This window comes from Liolophura sinensis, chromosome 6 (genome assembly GCF_032854445.1).
Source record: "Liolophura sinensis isolate JHLJ2023 chromosome 6, CUHK_Ljap_v2, whole genome shotgun sequence".
NCBI classification, from domain to species: domain Eukaryota; kingdom Metazoa; phylum Mollusca; class Polyplacophora; order Chitonida; family Chitonidae; genus Liolophura; species Liolophura sinensis.
In genome coordinates, this window is record NC_088300.1 from 50,499,029 (window position 1) to 50,520,741 (window position 21,713).

The 21,713-nt window shown below is 38.3% G+C and overlaps 1 protein-coding gene across 1 annotated transcript in view; it reads right to left on the reverse strand.

Annotated features, from left to right (window-relative positions):
- Positions 1–2,119: 2,119 nt before the first annotated feature.
- The window catches only part of LOC135466764 (adhesion G protein-coupled receptor A3-like), a 40,226-nt gene continuing 20,632 nt past the window's right edge, over positions 2,120–21,713 (reverse strand). Inside the window, exons 6-14 of the mRNA XM_064744431.1 lie at positions 17,433–17,527; positions 14,772–15,009; positions 10,877–11,081; positions 10,469–10,570; positions 10,106–10,209; positions 9,551–9,669; positions 8,793–8,978; positions 7,289–7,468; positions 2,120–6,393 (exon numbers count right to left, since the gene is read on the reverse strand). Of these exons, the coding sequence (XP_064600501.1) occupies positions 4,146–6,393; positions 7,289–7,468; positions 8,793–8,978; positions 9,551–9,669; positions 10,106–10,209; positions 10,469–10,570; positions 10,877–11,081; positions 14,772–15,009; positions 17,433–17,527 (3,477 nt within the window). The 3' untranslated portion in view covers positions 2,120–4,145. The remainder of the gene's footprint in view (positions 6,394–7,288; positions 7,469–8,792; positions 8,979–9,550; positions 9,670–10,105; positions 10,210–10,468; positions 10,571–10,876; positions 11,082–14,771; positions 15,010–17,432; positions 17,528–21,713) is intronic.

The window sequence follows — 21,713 nt, forward strand, 5'->3', positions numbered from 1 at the left end:
TATCATTTTGTTTCATTACAAGTGTAAAAGATGGATTACGGTTGCATAAAATATAACATGAACCTTGAAACATGAAAGAGCATACCACTTTTAAATGAAGTATGTATTATTTAAAAGATCATTCCATGCTGATACCATCATTGTTTACTTTCATCATTGTTTACATTTTTTTTTACAGTGTTTAAAATGCAAATAGATTGAGCTTGTTCAGCGGACTCCATTGGAGCATGTTCAACAGGCTGAAGTACAAGGGCGTCACCAAGTATTTTAAGCTGCTAAATGAGCTCTGGTTGCTATATTCTACATTTAACATGAATATACATGTAGTACCATATCTATGTAGGTAATATAACACAGAACACGTTTACTACTGAGAGGAATCTGACATTATTGTGCTTCAGCCAGTCCAATATGATTAAGAACAAATCAACTGTAGAACCTCAGTTTGGTATAACATTTTATTAAGTGCAAAACAAATCATGAAAATCATACTTGAAATCTGTGTGAATTGACCTTTCAAGCGATGCATACTTTATGTGGAGGTGGTCTGTTCCTTTAGGTGATGTTGATGGATAGGGCATATCAGATAAAGCATAACACACATAAACATGCATATAACTGTACACATAATTGTTGATCAGACATCAATATATAATCTCTGAATATTATTGTGCAGCTTAAAGGAAAGACCTCTAAAAATAGACATCACTAACTAGACCACTTAAAACTATGTATAAATATATGTTCATTTATTTTTGTAGATTCTTTTGAAAAGAGTTAATGACGCTCAAACATTTCACTTCTAAGGTGGGCTTTATGGACCATACTATCAGAGGTTAGGAACTTTGGCATCACAGGAAGTTTATTCAACTTTAATCATGACACTGGATGTTCGAAGAAAAATAAATGAAAGTATTTTTATGCATAGTTTTCAGATGTCTTTATGATGAATCTTACTTCATATTTTTGCTTTCTTTGAGTTTATTTTATTCTAATTGGATATACACTTTCCCATTTCTGTGTATTTACATATGGGCCTACATGTAGGTTTACTTTAACTTGCAGTTCCTGTTTTAATTTTTGATCCAGGAACTAACTGTGAGCAAGAGATTTGAAAATGCATTTTAGCTGTAGCAAATAGTTTGTTCCTAGTGTATAAGTTTAAATGGTAATACAAGGAATGCCTGCCCTAGATTCATGTTCATTTACTGCTGTACTTAAATCATATTGTATGAAGATATGGGTGTGGTTTTAGAGAAGAATGTGTAGATGAAGGTCTACCTACTTGTATCTAAACATAGCTATGTTGTTTTGAGAGAAAATCATGTACTTGTCAAATATAGAGGGTAATAAACCTAGTTACGTGTATAAATTCTGGACTGTCGACTTTGTGAAAATTGGAGTAAGGTGCAGCATGGATTTCTCACATGATATCCCACAATATCATTCATCTTGTAAAATATACCGAACAAGAAGTGTTATTCCTGACAGAGTAAAGCCAATATTGCACTTTTGAGGAAAATTCCTAGTTCAAGATTCAAAAAGTACATGGATTTAACTAAATGCATGTAACTTCCAGGCTGCTTGGCTTAGCTTTTTGAAAAAGGTGCAGCATGGTTGATTCCTCATTTTATAACAAATTCTCTCAGCAGGAAAACTGTCTATGCTGCTTTCAACACATCTATACCATAAGCAGGAGAAACGAAAATTTTTACACATTTTTGTAACTTTTATAACACTGTGCAAAAGTTCATAAAGACAGCCATGAAACCATGGAGAAACCATGTGGAAAATACTGCAGAAACTGCAGGAAGGAAAGTTGGGACTGTCCACAGAGAACAGTGAGGCAGCTACCAGCACATATACCTCTCCTTGAGACCTTGAGACCTCTCATAAACATCTACATGTAGTCATGTCATGTCTGAAAACACCTCGCATGTATGGACACCAAACCGACCAGTCGTCTTAGTGTCTCATATTGAGGATTAACTAAAATTCTGAAATCTTCAGCATAAACATCTACATGTAGTCAAGTCATGTCTGAAAACACCTCGCATGTATGGACACCAAACCGACCAGTTGTCTTTGTGTCTCATATTGAGGATTAACTAACATTCTGAAAACTTCAGCATAAACATCTACATGTAGTCCTGTCATGTCTGAAAACACCTCGCATGTATGGACACCAAACTGATCAGTCGTCTTAGTGTCTCATATTGAGGATTAACTAAAATTCTGAAATTTTCAGCATAGTGTATTGAGCTTGCGGTATCGATCGTGAAACCATCATCTTTTCCCTCTGCGTGTTCTGAATTTCTCCATTAAGGCAATCTGAACCAACCAGTGTGGTATTATCTCAGTGCCTCCTATGTCTTCCCAACAGCCATGTGATCCACTCCAGTTTTATAGCGGGGCACAGATCAAACATTTCACTGTCTTCCTGGGACATTTACCGTAACCCAGGAGTATCAGTATGATGATCTATTGCTCTATAATTAAATCCATGGTGAAATGAATCCTCATCTGATATAATGGCTCACGGGACATCCTTAAACAAGTTTTATGCCAGATAACAGCAGGCTGGATTTGTCCCAGGAAACCTTGACAAAGCCCGCACCAGGAAACCCGCCAGGCTAATATACATGTAATACTAGACTAAGGCTTTTGCTGAACCTCATTTTACTGTAATGTGTCTTCAGGGAGTAGAACTGGAATAGGAATAAAACAATTCTCAGTAGAACGACCTTGATTTCAAGTTCAACTTTATTACACATACATCTCAATTACTGAGCTGTGCGTAAGTCTTACACATCTCCAACAACTGGATGTCTAAAACCTTCCCTACAGAAAACCAACCACAACATCCAATCACATTTGTCCGTATCAATCATGTGGCCATGTATCCATGGGAACTGTTGCTATGCCACTGGCAAAGCTCATAAATAACTCTTGGTGGACTCTGTTGTGTCCTTTATACGCAATGGATCTCTACGATTTGCTTTGCTAAGCACAGTAATACATACAAATATCATAAACATGGATTGAAAACAAATTACCAACAATGCTTAACTTGATGACCAGTATAGTACACACATAAAAAATAAACAACTGAAAACCAACATAACTTGGCTGCCATATTAAGCACGCATATGATATGGACAACCCATTAATATTAGGGTTATTTGTCTCTTTGTTTAAATAGTATACAAAAGTATCAACATAATAAGTGACTTGCAAAATAGATGTCATTCAAATGTTCCCACCGTTGCATATTTCTGTTTTAGCAACATAATTAATGAAAAAGCACATGTATGTTGTAACTATAACTGGACTGTTTAAGTAGCTCCTCTTGCTGCCCTTCCCCAGAAATAAAACATAAGAATTTTCCACTTTCTGAAACATTATAATCTTGTAATAGAGAACATCTTTCAAAGAAAGCGATAGTAAGTACTGAACCACATAAAAATCTATCTGCATTCGTAATTTTCCGACAAAGTTTAACTTAAAAATTAAATTATGTTTCTTGTTCTGATAATTGAATAACACTCGAAGCTTTCTCAGTCATAAAACTCAGTTATAAAATCAGCATTGACGGAAACACATTAATTAGAACTGTGTATGTTATTATGTACCTTATGTTGCTGCTGGCATCTACAGTATGCTCCCAAAACAACAGACTTAATGAATAAGAAATAAGCAGTTTCCAGAAACAATGCCACGCTTTACCTAAAACACAAATTTTATGAATAATGAAAAGAGAGAACATGTAACTTGACTGGTTGAATGTCAAAATGATTTGCATAGTTATGAAGAAGCCTTCATCAACTACCCTTTATTATACCACCTAAAAACAACTTCCTGGTATTAAAACAGCTTACCAATTTTCTTTTTTTTCTCACCCTGTGTAGTTATGGATTAAAGTAACAAGATTGTTTTGATTGGTTGGTTGGAAGAGCAATAATGGTGACTGGCATTTCTGATCATACATGTAGTAGCGCAGGTTCCAGGAAGAATGAGAGACGAGGTATATTCTGCAAGGTCCTGTACCAGACAACCAGACACTGAATGGCAACCAGACACTGAATGGCAACCAGACACTGAAGTTCAAAATCATACACATCACAATCAATCCTCACATGTTGATGTTAAACACTGGTTTCCTTTTTCATTCGGTTTCTCCGCTCTTTTTGTAGCACCCAAATGTCTTCGTCAATACTGTCATCAGAGCTGGAGCTAGTGTCCTCCGCCATGGCTTCCATGCCACCAGGTAGGATCTCATCGTAAGCACTAGTGGAGCGCGGGAACCAGTACACCTTTTCTCCCGGCTCCATGCCGACCTTCCCGCTATCCTGCTGCCGCTTCTGCCGCAGCCTATCCCTGTATTTGTGATTGACATAAGCGTAGGGTATTTTACGTGGTCTGTCCCTGAACTGTTCGTCCCACTCTGAGGACGTGTGCATGCCTGACCCGTAAGACTGTTTGGAGTGGCGGCGGTTGCGATTGCGCCTTGTGCCGTGCGAGTGGTGCCGCTTTCTGTGAGATGGTTCTGAATTGTGGTCAGAAAAGTCATGTGACCGTGAGCGGTAGTTGTGCAGCTGACTGTCTGAATCATGATGCACGCTGCGGCTGTTGTTGGACAAGTTTGTCTGGGTAATATCTGAGCGAGAGGGTGATTCGGCAGGATGACCGGCAGGGATACGCCGCTCTATCTCCTGTAGAAAGTTTTTCTGTCGGCGGCGCCGCACGTTGCTGTCGGAGCTGTAACAGTCAGATGAGGTCCTGTAGTGCTTACTGCTGTCTGACATTCGGCGGGAGTTTTTCCTCGTGTTATCACTGACATTGTTGAGGCATTCTGTACAACAGTCCTTGTCTAAGACGGGTGGATGTTTGTGCGGACCCTCCACCAGGGGGAGCTGCTGTGGGTTAAGTCTCTGAATGCCATGAAGACTAGAGCCTTGAGTCTCTTGACTTACCTGGCTCTGGCCGTCAAAGTCTCGCGGACGAGGTATTGAAACATTCCTCTGTAACATTTCCGATGCTGGGCTAGACGCCATCGACCGATTAGGCGACATGCGTGGCATTCTATAGTTATCACAGCCACAAGAATTCTGTCCCCTGATGCCCAGTGTGTTCATGCACGATGGTTCCTGGCAGTACGGTATGGAGGAGTCTGGCTGGGACATGGGGTAATGACTACTGCTACATACACTTCCTGCCAGCACCTCTGATGCGGGGCCCCCTATAGGAGACAGGTCACTGCGGTCGTAAGGCACCACCGCGTGGAAGGCAGACTGATGCGTGGCCTGAATGTTCATTGGCAGCTGCTTGTTGCGCCGGATGCTGTCATACGAAGGCGGCATCTCGTCCTGACTAGTTGGCTGACGGCCATTACCGCCAGAGTGCCGAGGATTAGCTTGAATTTGAATCTCAATACTAAAGTGCGTATTTGCCTCGCTGCTTGTACATTGGCTCTGGCGCTTTGAAGCGCTTTCGTTCAGTAAATTGTCCAGGTTGCTGTTATAGCTACCACTGCAAGTGTTTATCTCCTTGCCTAAGTCTTTGTTAATTTTTTTGGTCTGGTTGTGTCGTTTCTCCCAGAACTTCTTGGCCACCCCGTTTTGACGTGGGTTGTAGAAGCTGGGGAAGCTCTGGTCCTGCCCAATACTACCAAACGACACCTCTGTGAGTGAAGCTGTTGCCGACGGCACCAAGTTAATGTTCGACTGCTTTTTCGCACCGTTCTTCATTTGGTGCTGCTTTTGTTCCTTATGAATATTAACAACCTTTCCCGTCAATGAAGACGATTCCACGCTGCTCGGGCAGCGCATCACATGACCATTGGTGTGATTCATGCGACTGGGCAGTTCAGAATCACACTGGTACACAGCCTGCTGCTCACAGGAGAAAAAACGCTTCCAACTGGAGCGCGAGTCTTGTCGCATCAGGCAGTAATAGCCCAGCATGAAGCCTCCTAGCACAACACTAGTAAAGCCATATAAATAACTGAATATAATCTCTTGCCGTGGAATAATAGTCCTGAAGGGTCGCGCCACGGCAAACGCCCCACACACCCACACCACGATATACAAAAACAGTGTGGCCACCAGCGCGCGTAACTGGCTGATCGGCCGGTGTTCTGTGTCAAGGATACTTGACATGGATGTGGCATTTGTCTGCGTCAATGAGGCAGTCTCTATATTTGTGAACTCCTGATTGGGCGTGAGTTCTATCTCATTTGTATGAAGCTCCTCCATTTCATCAGAGTAGTTCAGGTTGTTAGGTGCTCCTCGAATCACGTAGGAAATCCTCATGAAGAACACCAGGTTAATGACAACCAACAATGCAACTGGGCCGTAAAATGCTCCCAGGCTTGGGTCCCAAGATAGGAAACAACTGAAACAAGCAGTGGAAATGAAATTAACACACATTTGGTTAAGCTAATTCAAGGCCAGTTTTGTAGAAGAACCCAACACACAATATGCACAATGGAAGATTTGAATCTTCCATTACTTTAATTAGACATTTGATTTGTATGACTAAACTCAAAATCAGGGACTTATCTGAGAGGAGACAGAAAAGTTCTTGGCCTGAAGTGCTTAAAGAAGATTTGTCAAACATGGTAAGGTTTGTAGCGCAATTACTCAGAGTGTAATGATCCTAAGGGCTTTTAACTTCCTTTATACATTGATAGGGAGGTGCTTATATAACGAGATGCGATAGGGGGATCAACTCATAGTACATCAGGTCCCGGGATCATGAAGTGTTTTAATTTAATCATTCAACTTACGTTCCTTTCTTTTATTTCAGCTGAAATTTGTTTTACAATAACTTACCCACAATTTAAGCTGTTAAACAATATTTTGACCTCGTTACATAAGAAATAACAACTTTAAAATGATTTTAAATTTTCATTTAGGTCTGACATAAATTTGTGATCCCAGGGCTAGGACAAGAACTTTTCTACCTCCTCTCTACAAGAGTGCTAAGAATCAAGCATTTTAATGGATGTATCAACGATGATCGCGCACGATTTGAACAAACGAATTTCATCACTTGTCAGGTATACATTGCACACTAAATATGACGACAGTCATATTGCTATTGTAAAGTATCGGACATTTTAATGAATGTGAAACTCAATCCATGAAGAGCATAATTCAAACAAGCAACAGTTTTCTTTTATCAGACATCCAGTTAATTTTGCGACGTTCAGAATGAGCTGCAGAAAAGAAACTTTTCTAACTGACAAAGCAGACAGTGATGTTGATATTGACAGGTGAGCACTCACTATTCACTCTCACTGTAATGGTTGAGATTGACAGCAGCGGTGATGCCACAGATGATGATGGGCACACCCCAGCCCAGAAGGTAGAAGCGAAGGATGGGTTTGGGGGGCAGGGGCATGGGGATGGGCTCAGGCGGTGGTGCTGGGGGCTCCTCAGCCTTTGTGAACTTCTTCAGCATATTACTGTAACATCACATATGTATTATTAGCATATATCACCTTGCTCTCAATCACATGCATGACCATTAAATAATGAGATCATAAAATAAACCGCAGTGTACATTTACATTAACATGGAAATATAATGATAACCTAAATACAATGTGATATATATCTTTAGTAATGTTCTGTTAACTAACAGGACCCTAAAATTAAAAAAAAAGTTGAGAAGCTCTAATGCAATTTTGCATACCAAAACAGTTAAAAAGAAAAAACATAAAAAATTAAACAAGCAGTTATCTCCCCTTCACTAATGGAATTATGTTTCTGGCTTCATTTGTCTGAAGGCAAATATTACAGGTACTTAGATGTAAATACATGCCAACAAGTTTTCAATTTAGTACATTTATGAATTTTTTCTGGATTCAAGCACTTGAAAACATTATTATGAACTTTCTTGTTGAAAAGAGAAAAAGTGTATGAATACATGTTTACGTATATGACACATTACACTGCATGAAAGTGGATACATCTTTACATATATGACACATTACACTGCATGAAAGTGGATACATGTTTATGTATATGACAAATCACACTGCATGAAAGTGGATACATCTTTACATATATGACACATTACACTGCATGAAAGTGGATACATGTTTATGTATATGACAAATCACACTGCATGAAAGTGGATACATGTTTATGTATATGACAAATCACACTGCATGAAAGTGGATACATCTTAACATATATGACACATTACACTGCATGAAAGTGGATACATGTTTATGTATATGACAAATCACACTGCATGAAAGTGGATGCATGTTTACGTATATGACACATTACACTGCATGAAAGTGGATACCTGTTTACGGATATGACACATTACAATGCATGAAAGTGGATACATGTTAACGGATATGACACATTACACTGCATGAAAGTGGATACATGTTTACGGATAAGACACATTACACTGCATGAAAGTGGATACGTGTTTACGGATATGACACATTACACTGCATGAAAGTGGATAAATGTTTACTTATATGACACATCACACTGCATGAAAGTGGATACATGTTTATGTATATGACACATTACACTGCACGAAAGTGGATAAATGTTTACTTACATGACACATCACACTGCATGAAAGTGGATACATGTTTACGGATATGACACATTACACTGCATGAAAGTGAATACGTGTTTACGTATATGACACATTACACTGCATGAAAGTGGATACGTGTTTACTTATATGACACATTACACTGCATTTAAAGTGGATACATGCATGCACAACAGTAACGTAGAAATGGACACAACGCTATACCTGGATGCTATTGTGATCCAGAAGATGGTGCAAAGTGTGAAGTAATGGATGGCAATCCCCACCACCTGACACGCTCTCTCCTGGTCCGTACGATTCACACCCATCGTAAACCCGATACAAAGCAGTAAAATGCTGATGGAGATGTTAATCACAGAGTGTTTAGCTTTCTTGGGAATACGTATAAATCTGGCGAAAAATGGTAAAAAAAGCCAGTGAAACATATGGCATAGATGTCAAGAATGGAAAATAAAAAGCATCTTACAGATATTGCCAAACATACAAAGTAAAGAACTCATAGTTTCGTCTAAGGCAATAGTGCTGTTTCACTGTTTGGTTATGTACTTATTTTTTTTATTGTAAAGATTTAAATAAAACATGTATGGCGAGGAAAAATCACACAAATATGTAGCAGGCAACACCAGATAGAAGAAAATGTGCTCTTTTCAGCCCATTGTGTCATGTTTTTAAGTTTTCTTCTCCTTTGATGCTCTGTGATTTCCAACATACTCAAGAATATTTCATGGTGGTCACATTGCACAGTTTATTGGTGGTGGAAACTCAGCAGGACTCGAGACCCTGTTTAAGGACCCTTGCACCTGACAAACTTCCTCAATGGCATCAGCAAAAAAAAAAAAAAATTGTCTGTTGCTTGCCTTTAGACTGAAGATAACCAAATATATATGACAAACAGTGCTGTCCATGACCAAGTACCTCTCCGTGAAATACAAGCATCTCAATGATTATCCAGGTCTACTTACTTGAAGCAGGTAACATAGGTGACGATGACGGCCATGAGGCAGATGGCCAGTAGGCAACTGCCAGCGTAAATCACGGGCTCCATCATGAAGAAAACACCAGCTAGTCTAGAGGACAGATTCTGAAACAGGCAGCACAGTATAGCTCACACATAACGCTTGATTCTCACACATACATTGTATCAAAAATATGTGTAACTGAGTAAACTTAACATTAAGCATTTCTTTAATTCACTTAAATTTGAAGTTTTCTTAGCCTTGTAAATATACCTGGGCGAAAATCTGGCAGTTACTCATGTTTTCTTAACCACGAAACTAATCAACCGGAAATGAGGTCAAAAAGGCAGTTACAACGAATTGAAATTTAAGCATTCATTTGATTTTTTGAGATTTCCCCGACATATTTCATTGGGAACTGAGTTAAAAAACATGTATCCTTATGGCGACCAGCAATTCAAAATTTATTTAGCTTCAGTTTGATTTATTTGTGCTGTAACACAGTAGCAAATATCTAAAACCTACAATCTGTTTAACATTTTAGTGACAGTTTCTTCATACCTGAAGTATAACAAAGTTGGTGAGATGGTAGCAGTGGAAGACAGACACATTGTCGTGTTGTTCTGTGATCTTACATCCATCTGTCCTCCAGTCTCCATGGCCACCTGCAACAGCCAATCAAAGATTAGCATACAAATCTGTTTCTAATCAGTTTGGCCTTCATGAAGTCCATCTACACTGTGCCTCAAAAAAAGCCTATGCTTAAAAATAGTTGAAACGAAAATAATTCAAATGAGCATACATTGTATTGCAAATAAAACACTGAACATGTTCATATATTGTCAACACTATTTTATTAGATATTTTATAGTTTGCACAAGAGTTTTTTAACAGCACAAGAATTGCTTCGACATAAACCATTACCATTAGCTGCGAAATCCCAGTAAGCTGCCACAAGTTGTCTGGAGGTGTCAGACACCTGGAGCAGACCAATCACAGGGTCTGTTAGATTGGCCACAGACTGACCTGAAGAGAGATAAGAGCACATTGTTCATTGGTCTTTAACAATGAAAGCTGTCTTAAATAGGGGAGTCATAACAAAAGTAAATGTATATAATATTTGATTCTGCACAAGCTAAAATGCAGTAGAAAAATATTTGGTTATTATTACTTTCATTAAAAACCAGGTACCAATATCAATCTTTAGATAAGCATTTACACATTATACATGTAAATAAACTATGGGCAAATTTTGTCTACCTCCCGACAAACTGTTAAACGATTATATGAAAATACTCCATTACTCTCCAATTGTCATGAAGCCTTTCTTACCTATGCTTGCAGCCACTACTGGTGAGACAGATCTCCAGTTATGTCCCCTGAGGAGGGGATCTTCATGGCTGGAGGCAGTGATGGGGAATAGGGCAGCATCCTGGTAAACTAGTATAGTAACCCCAATCTCTTCCATGCTAACACCCTCTAACACAGGCACCTTCTGGAACAGGGTACGGGGCAGCAGGATGGCAGCCTGTACCACCTTTAGATGTAGGGTTAAGAAAGGTAAATCAGACAGGTATAATACATGGGCATTTTCATGACAGTGCATCAGGGTACAGTGATTAAGATGTCGCCTGAAAAGAATTTTTTGTCATTTTTTGGACCTAAATCAATTTTTAACTGGCATATAACTACCAGTATCCAACTCATTAATATCCTTTTAAAGTACATGTATGAAATTCTAAGAGAAGTGATCACAGATTCAAAGGGAGAAAAAAGCTCTTCTCTACCCCCTCCTTCCTGCAACAGTAAAAAAAAAAAAAAACCCACACACACTTGTGCAGGTTTTATACTGAACCAGGACTAAAGCCTGGGGCGGCATCATCAAATGAAGTCCTAAATCAACTAACTATATAATCAGGAAAATAAATGTACACAATCCAAACTAAACAGGAAATCAGAAATGGTAGTGATAAGTCTGTACCTAAACTATCAAAGTCTGCAAATGCACTATAAGAGAATTCTGGCCATACTTTCACAAAACTGTGTAGATCCATTCCTCATATTAAAATTAAGTCTGCTAATGACAACTAAGATTGTCTTTCATGCCCACAAATTGGAAGAAATGAATTCACAAAGCTTTCGTGACTCTAATGTACAGAAAATAAAATTGCATGAAGAAGATGGGGGATATACATATATAAGTGTGTATGCATGTGAGATGTGATGCCAAAGCTTTGATGAGTGGCCTATGTCAAGCAGTTATCACGGTATAAAGCACTGATGAATGACTTTTTTTTTCAAGCAGTTATCACAGAAAGCTCTGAGCACAATGCACCAGCCCTGTATAGCATGATAATGGGGGACTATAGCATGGGTACATATACCTGTATGTACAATCTTACCAACCAGAGCAAGCGGGTTCTCCCTGTCATTTACACTAAATCTTTTACACCTACCTAAATGATCTCAAAATTAATGACTACTTTTCTCATTTTTCTCAGATTCTAATTTTTCTATTTGTTTCAGAAAGGTGTTTTGAGGTTTGTTCAGGAGGTATGGTGATACCCTACCAACAAATGTCCATTTCAGCACCAAAGTAATAGTTTATGACATTTATTTGTCTAAAAAAAATGTATTTTATGGTTGATGTATGGGGTCACTTAAGGTATATACTTCCAACCAATCTTTAGTAGGAATGGTCAACCCTCAGTGTCAGTCAATATTGCTGAACTGGCTAACTTTTCTCAAAAAACCGAAGAATTTGACTGGGCCATCTGTTGACAGACTGACACAGGTATTTCTGCAGATTTAGTTAGCCACAAGCCAATACAGGTAGCAGACAGCAGTTCTGTTGATTAAGACTAACACTGGGGTATCTCCATCTACTGCATAATACATGATAACCAGACATCTACCCTGTTTATAGTTCATGCAAATGACACATTGTTTTGTTCATTCATATCTAAATCTATGATGTACCCTTCATCTCTATACATGTATACACATATACATGTAATTTTATTTCCCTAAATATCACGTACTAAATACAATAAGTATGATCGATTACTGTGTTTTTTTAGTACACTTGTTCTTCAGTCTTGAAGAGATGTTTGTGACACAAGTAAAAATGGAACACACTGATGGACAAATGGCTTCACAGGTATTTTGAAATTTGATGTAACTTCTTTTCCTGGGATTTAAAAATATCTTTCTTAACATATTTAAGTTCATAGTCTCGCAAAAACTCAGACTGTCTCTTATTACCTGGTGTCCTATTGGCAGTCTGGTAATCAAATAGTTAAAGCCTTGAAATACAACACCCTGAAACAGTTCTTCAAAGTGATGATGTAAAGGAAATCTGGCCAACTTTTTAATTTTTAATACTGTAAAAGAGAAAAATGTGCGATGTCACAGGAATCCAATCTGATTTCTCTGGTATCATGTCTTTGAAGCACTGTGTTGTTTTTGTGCAATTTTAAACTTATAAATGACTCACACTCCCAGATTATCTGCTGGAGGGTGTCAGGTAATCAAAGACATTGCAAAGTTCAAATTTAAGCTACTTATCAGTTTGTTGGAGTATGGCATTTCAAACACTGGCACATCTATGTCTACTGAGCAAGATGTTTAATGCGTTTGAAAAACTGTTTTTATTTAGTACATGTCATTTTAGTCTTGGACATTTGGACGCTGTACTTGTTTCATAAACTGACCTGGTCAAACTTGGTCTCGTTGAAGAGGGTTGCGAAGGGAGTCTCCATGTCCTCATCCTCTATCTAAAGTCGAGAGGAATCTATCAGTCCTGAGTTTTATTACGATTTTGGACGGAGACACAGATAACAGGGTCTAAATGTTAGTAGCTACTGTCAGTTGGGAACAAGGGGCCTACTTTCTGCCAATCACAGAATCTACCAGTCTAGGTTAGTTTGCTATCCGATCACCAACATAAAACTCTGAATGGCCTTGTAGAACAATGATTTTGTGTTTCATCTAAGCACACTATGAAGATGATATAATAAAGACCTATAATGTTGTTAAGTTCTAAATGCAGGACGATTATTTAGCGAACTACAATATGCTGTTAGACATTTATTATCAACAACAAACTCGGTTTGGCTTGATTGTGTGTTTAAGCATAGGAGCAGTGTTAGATAGCAGGGGCCACTTTCACAAAACTTTGTAAGTCATATTTCGTATAAACAAAAAATTATCTGGGTTGTAGTGCCATAAGGCGACATCATTTACGAGAAAAAATACGAAAAATTGATTTACTAAGTCTTGTGAAACAGGGCCAGTTATGTTGATGGTATTAAGAGAGAAGGACAACAAATTGTTAAGACAGATGAACAAAAAAGTGTGGACAGCTTCAGCCATAAAAAAAGGTTGAGGTGAAATAAACATATGGACAATGGGAGTTGGACGGTAAAACATTGATATTTTAGGGGAAAAAATCTATGATGTCAAGATTTATAATGGTAAGAACATTTAAAGACAACAAAAACTGCACCACTACAAGTATGTACAACTAAAGAAAAAAGGTAAGCATGCTACAGACACCGGATACACATAAAGTACAGAAAATTAAAACAAAAAATAAGATATACATGTTTCATAAAATTAACACATTTTCCTGACTGAAAGCAGTTATTTTCAAACTTCCAATTACGTAAGTAAATAAAATTTGTGCTGATCTATTGTAATCTATTTGAGAATATTTGTTTCACTGATTTATTTATTTGCTTGGAGTTTTATGCCAGTCAAGAATTTTTCACTTATACAACAGTGGCCAGCATAGGGAAACCCACAACTGTTTGCAGGTTGCTGTCAGATCTTCCCACATTACAGCCTTATAAAGAAGCCGGCCTGAACTCAGTGATCACATTGGTGAGAGGCTCTTGAGTCACTCATTGTGCTGTACTAGCACAATAACCACTAGGCCATTGAAGCCTCCCCACCCCCTACCCCCCAGGAAAAAATATGACTTCCACATTCAATTGCTGAAGGAGTCAGGATCCTAATACCTGAAGGAAACCATTGCATGTTCTAAAACTCTTACATAGTGACAGGTACCTCAGTAAGTAACCTCTGCACATAAGTGATACCAAAACTAACAATTAACTCCAGTGTTTGATATCTGGGTGTATAATATTGAAGTACTGAATTTTCAATCTGATGGAACGAACTGACATTATCTGGTGGATTAATCTGAGACCTTAACAGTCTATACCTCTGTAGCAGCACGGGCAAACAGTGTCTCATTCATAGACTCGAAACAGGTCAACTCTTCAAGCCCGCGCGTTTGAGGCAAATTAGTTCCATCCCGCCTCAATCCTGTCGTACATGCAATTCCTGGAAACGGTGTTACAGACATCTTCCTGGCTTCGATGGCGATGTTCTCCGCTAGAGCATGCTGGGAAGATGTAGCCAGGAGTTGTTCTGCCACCCTCTCTACAATGCCCACCAGTCTGCCAACAGATGAAACACCCACAATGCTACATATACTGAAACCAGTCCACGTTTCATATATCTGCATGTATCTGTATAAAGTGACATTAACTTATTTTGTATTTTATAATGCGAGCCAGCATTAAAATAGCTGAACGTGGAATAAAAAGGAAAGTTACAATCCGCCTTTTCATACTGTCCCATCTTGATGTGTTGTGCATTTTCTGTTTTTCAAGACTGTAATATATGTCTTCAACAGACAACAATTAGATGGTTGGCTCGTCAACATTTCCCACATATTACATGTACGTGATACCCTTCCCAAACTTTCAAAACAGATTCATTCTCCCATAAAACAAAACAAGATGCCCTAACATATGTATCTGTTTGAAATGTATAAGAGAATACCAGCAGCATTGTGGTGAGTATGACCTGAGGGGAACCTTCATGGGTGTTGATGATAGAAATGTGGTTACCATGACTACCACGCAAGTGGACAAATGTGTTCACCAAAAATGAAAACTTTATGCTGAAAACAATAGGAGTCTGGCTTGGACACAAAATCATTTCTATTTATATAGTGTATATGAGGAAAATGGGCACTGTGAAAATGGAGAAATGTGAGTCGCGACACATCATCTAAGTATCCAACAAAAATTAAAACTATATCCTGAAAACTGTTGGAGTTATAGCCCAGACATCAAGTCATATCTATTTATATAGTACACAAAGGGAAATGGCAATCTGGTAACCATGACAACCACAAAAATGAACAAATGTGAGGACTTGCGACACATCGAAAACTGTGAATGTATATGTATCCACCAAAAATTGGAACTGTTTGTAGTTATAGCCCGGACACGAAATCTCTTCTATTCATATAATATATGTAGGGAAAATGGCAATTTATTAACCAACCGCGCAAATGGACAAAAAATGAAAACTCTTCGCGGAAAACAGTTGGAGCTATATCCCTGACACAAAATCATATCTATCAACTGTACAGATAGCGATCTGGTAACCATGACAACTGCAAAAATCAACAATTTTGAATCGCGACACATTGTTATATGTCTATCTATGCATCCACGATAAAGTAAAACTCTCCATGAAAAACAAATGGAGATATAGCCTGAACAAGAATATGAAAGAACGGATGAGAAAAATCAGTGTTACGTAAAACGCTCTGCCTAATGGTGGGGGCATATAAAAATTACACGGGTGTGGTCGGTTACACGAGCAAAAATGCTATCCGCTTTCCGATCATCATTATAATAATAAAAACCCAGAGAAACCAAAATTTCAGTACGCATTATTCTAAATTCTGAAATTCTTTGAAGGAACAGAAGCAAAGCACATGGATCATAAAATTTAAATGAAACATTTCAGTTCATCATCAAAGTCTGAGCTGATATTTTCTAAACTAGAACCAAATCATACAGTGTATAAATAACACAGATGTATTTGTGGTTTTAGACAAAAGTAAAACAAGCATCTGCCATTACATGCAGGACATTTTCTTCACCTGCCTCCTTTTAAATAGATATCAATCATGACAAAATTTCTACAAAATGGCCAAAATTGAATTATTCCTGATCAAAAATAAGTTTAAAGTTGTCTTTTAAAATTAATAGGCTAACAGCCACAAAGGCTGAGTTAACCAAGGGCAACCATTTCTGATAAAAACTTGATTCTCTTGCACAGGCAGATGTTACATTCAGCTAAAGTAACCTCACACCCTCCATTACTGCTGCTGCTTGGGTGTGACAGGTGAACCTCATGAGGAGTTAACAACGATACCACAATGTTGGTTTGGCTTGAGGATGAATTGAACTTCCGGAAATCTCAGCTACGTAAGACTACGGAGGTGCTCAATCCTGTAAGTCCTTCAGAAAGTAATCTGGACTACAGAGTTCAGGGGACGATATTTTTTTTTTTCAAGAAAGAGGAGATTTGAAGAAGATTGTGGATGAAAGATTGGGGGGCGGGGGGGGGGGGGGGGGCACTCAGGGTGCTACAAAGATGACCAAGATCTTTTAATGTACACTGCAGGTAATTGGAGGGGACAGTGAGATTATCTTCCTGTTTTCTAACCTTTAACTTTAAACACTTTAATTTTCAATCTTTAAGGTATGTTATCTCAGCTTATAGGCCCTTTCACATTTTATTCTTCTGTGCATTATGTACATTAGTAAAGCAGGTCGGAGTAAAAAATTGATATCTGGACGCTATTTTTCCTTAACAACCTAATCAGAATTATGTAAAGCTGCTAATGTTTCTTTAAGTTTATTCACACTACTTGCAATCACTCCATTTAATTACATGTTCGGTACATATACAAACTTTAAAGACAAAGTAATAGTGTTTTGTACCACAAGCCCCCTGTTGGCCGTAGCACAATCTGTAAACAAACCCTAGTATGTAGACAGCCCACTAATCTCACCGTGTGCAAGCTTGTCCATCCTGCTGTGCCTTCCCAAGCAATGTCTTCTCTATCTTCATAATGGAGCTGATGGCATTAAGGACAGTATCTGAAAGCTAAACACAAAACACTGATATTACTACACATGTACTGTGCCAAATCAGCTTAACACATAATACCAGCAGTGATACATATGAAGTACCTGTAAGTCAAATTTCCAACATATTTAGCGGCTCCACTGCAAATCATAGCAGACTGTAAAAAACACAATTTTTTTGGGCACTTTCACTTTTGCTGGATGCTTTGTCACAAAATAACACATGACAACACGAACCACTGAAGCAAAACCACAAACCATGCTGTTCAAATACTTTGGACATCATTGTAACAATTTTGATTTTTTTTTTTTTTTTTTTTTTTGATTGGTGTTTTACGCCGTACTCAAGAATATTTCACTTATACGACGGCGGCCAGCATTATGGTGGGTGGAAAACGGGCAGAGCCCGGCGGAAACCCACGACCATCCGCAGGTTGCTGACAGACCTTCCCACGTACGGCCGGAGAGGAAGCCAGCATGAGCTGGTCTTGAACTCACAGCGACCGCATTGGTGAGAGGCTTCTGGGTCACTACGCTGCGCTAGCGCGCTAACCGACTGAGCCACAGAGGCCCCGTAACAATTTTGAAATCCTAATTTAATATCACCTCAGCAATATTTTCACATCAGATAATGCTAACTGTATAGAAAACAATTCAAATTTCGGGACACTTCAGTTGTATCCATTAAATGGTCTTACACATGGTATATAACACATTTCTCCCCAAGTTAAGCATTTTCACATATGAGACTGGTATGAGAGATACGCAACTGCTGGGTATGGTTTACCAAAGCTGAATTTTAGGTATGGTACATTTACTCAAGCGTGACCAAAGCTGCAAGATTTAACCCAGGAATCCCTATCTCGGCTATCAGCCAATCAGCATCGATTCTGTATCCCTGTAAGTGTTGACATCAAAAGTATCATTTCAAGCAATTAATTGCTATTGAAAGTGCATTTTTACCTACATGTAACAAACTTTACCTGAAATACAGTACTCTTCAACGTTAGTGTCAGTTAAGCTTAACTGCTTATATAACTGAAAATTCAGTCACCAGTACAACCATAGTTTTCTAAGCATTTTTCAAATTACAAATTATAATGTACACACACACACAAAAACACTGCATGATATATCACTCCAATGATAATCAGCAGTTAACTTCAAGGAACCAGGACATACCTTTTTATTTCAACATGAAACATATTTCAGTGAGGAAGATGTGTACTGTAAGTTTTCATTTTATCCTTAAAACTAAGGAAATATGGAAGATGACAAAAAGCAGGCAAATTAGAACTATAACCATGTTTAACACATCAAAATGAGGATGGTGCAAACTGACATGAGTCAGGTTTGAACTCACATCTCTACTGGAGAATAATGAAAGTACACATTCATACATGTATGGAGTGTACACTATTCAGTAGACTAGTGGCAGTATGTCTATAAAATACATTGCTTTCATTGTTATTGATGGTCAAGATTATTGGAGACAGTTCCTAAAAGTTTATCATGGTTTTGCAATATTGCTTTTTTTATGCGAAATGAACAGTAATCCTAATAAATTGCTTGAGTTGCATCTTTCTCTCTGTGAGAGTTAATTTCCCTCACCTGTTCTTATGGCAGAGGTGATCTGATCTCAGAAAAACACTTCTTCCTGCTTAATGATGACGTATTGGATCACTTACTCGTTTGTCTTTTTATGATAAGCCTTCAAACTAAACACAATAAAACAGCCAAGAGACACAAATACCCTGAAAATTGCCAACCAGGATGGCTGTGAATTAGTTTGCGCTGTATGGAGATGATGTTATCTGAGGGGCGACAGACAGCATAATTGTAGACGCTGCGTGTAACTTCAGAGGCCCCCACCTGGGTTTTGACGCCCAAACACCCGCCTGCCAAGAAAGCTGGCATTACTGGATTTCACAGGCTGATATTTAGGTGTCAGTGTTATGTTTATAAGTGCAGCCACTCATCCCCAAATCTCGTTGCAGAATCTGGGACAAATCTGTGTCCGTGATATGTAGACTACAAGAACGCCCATAAAGAACCTGGCCAATCCTCTCTGGACACAGTTCCATCTGGTGAGCTAGTGTTATCGCAGTTGTGTAATCCTTATTGTGAGCCATATCTGATCATTGGGCCTAGATTATACTTCATGTAATGAGATGCCCCTAATACTCTCATTTTGAGTCCCATAAACATGTCACCCAGAGGACAAAGACCAAGACCAAGAGATGCACACCGGATTTACTCCAGAGAAATCTATTCTACACAGCTGATTTCCGTAGCCACTCTACTAGCAGTCTCAGAAATAATTCATGCCTAACCGTCTCCTGTTCTTCTCAATAACCATAACTCACTAAGCCAGAACACCGCCCTCATCCTGGAGACCTTAACAAACATACGAAGGATCTAGGCGACCCTGAGCCTGAAAGCTGAGGGAATCAGTAATCTCTACAGAAATGTGGAGAATATCAACCAGCCTATATTCACCATTCATTTCTTTTCAAACAGAGAGTTTTGTCTAAGAGCTCTGACTCACAACAGCAATCAGTGACTTTATACTTTTTTCCTGCATGCATCGGAGTTAAACTTTTGAAAGTTGCTGGAAGCAATGTTTGCTGGTAATTATGAATCCAAAACACTTTGCATCTCAGCCAAAACTATTTTTCCAAAACCCATGCTATACTTTCCCTATGGATCTGTTATGAATGATGCTTCCAGACGTACTGTTCAGTCCTAAGTCAATGAATCATTTAGCCTCACAATGGTTATATACCAGGTACCTTGGTTTGCTTCATCATATAAAAGAAAAAACACAAAAATCACCTGGAACTTCATCCAAAACTGACATTTATTTTTTTTTTAAGGTCTTTTTTTATTGAATAAAATGTAGTTCCATGTAAATGTTTGAACTGTCCCATTGCTGAAGTTTGTCATTGCATTGGTGTGTGGACGCGATGATCAGGAAAGCATAGCTTCTGATAGCCAGTTCACAATCATTCTGCAGACAAACCCCTCGCAGACGAGCAGCACACTGTAATACTACTGTAATACCACAAGCGAACTTTTAATCTGGCCTCTACTGTAGCTTAGAGGCACAAAAATCATGAGCAGTTAACATGATAACATAAAATCACATTAAGTCCTCTAACGTCAGGCCTTGGCAGCCAAACATGTATATATACAGTATGTTATCTTGATCCATTTGTATTCTTTCCATAAAGCCAAGGTGGACTGATCTAATTAACCTGGCTTACAAGTCAATTACACTATCGTATTCGTTTTATATTATCTGATAAAGTAAATGTCATGCTTAATGCAGCAAATCCAAACACACAAATCTGTTTACATTGTTATCACAAAAATTTGATTTTTAATCTGCTGTTTTTTAATTATGATTTTGTGATATGCTATCCTAGTGTTTTCAAGGATTAGCTAAATGTGACATGTGTACATACAGACAGCCTTTATGTCGACCTGCTGAAGCTGGTATTACCAATGACCAAACTACTTTTTGTGTACAACTAAAGATGGACACATCCTATGAGACCAAACCATTGTCTAATCACTTATCAACATTCTATTTTGTGTACTTCCTTAGTTCTGAATAATTCAGGTTGTGCAAGGGATTGTCAGTAATATTGGAAAAGTTTCTGAACCTTTGTAAAGCCTATTACAAAGCCATCATAGGGAGACAGAAGCACACATGTAAATGTGACAGAATCTTAATGTAAACAACAAAGCCTGAATCAAAAAGCCTGAATCAAAAATCCTGGACCAAAAATAAGGACAATATTTAAAATCTTGAACAAAACCATGATTTTATCACAATCTAGATAAAATGCCATCAAAGTGTTTGTCCTGAAAAGTTGTGGGAACAGCCAATGTATCCACTTGTTTTCGTACATCGGTCTGAACTTTCTAATTCTCCAGGTAAATCAAATGGTTAGGACCCAAATACTTCAAACATGAAACAGTCGACTCAAGCTATCTTTCAGGAGATTAAAAATCAAGGCAATAATCAAGGAAATGGACACTCTCCTGCACCAAAATGGTATTTTGACATGGGCCAACTGTTTGGCACAGGACAAAACTGCCATGCAAATACATTGTAACTTTTTTCATAATAAGAATAGCTGGAAGATTTACCATTATGTCCTGCAACAATTTATAACATTATTTTTGCAATATGATTA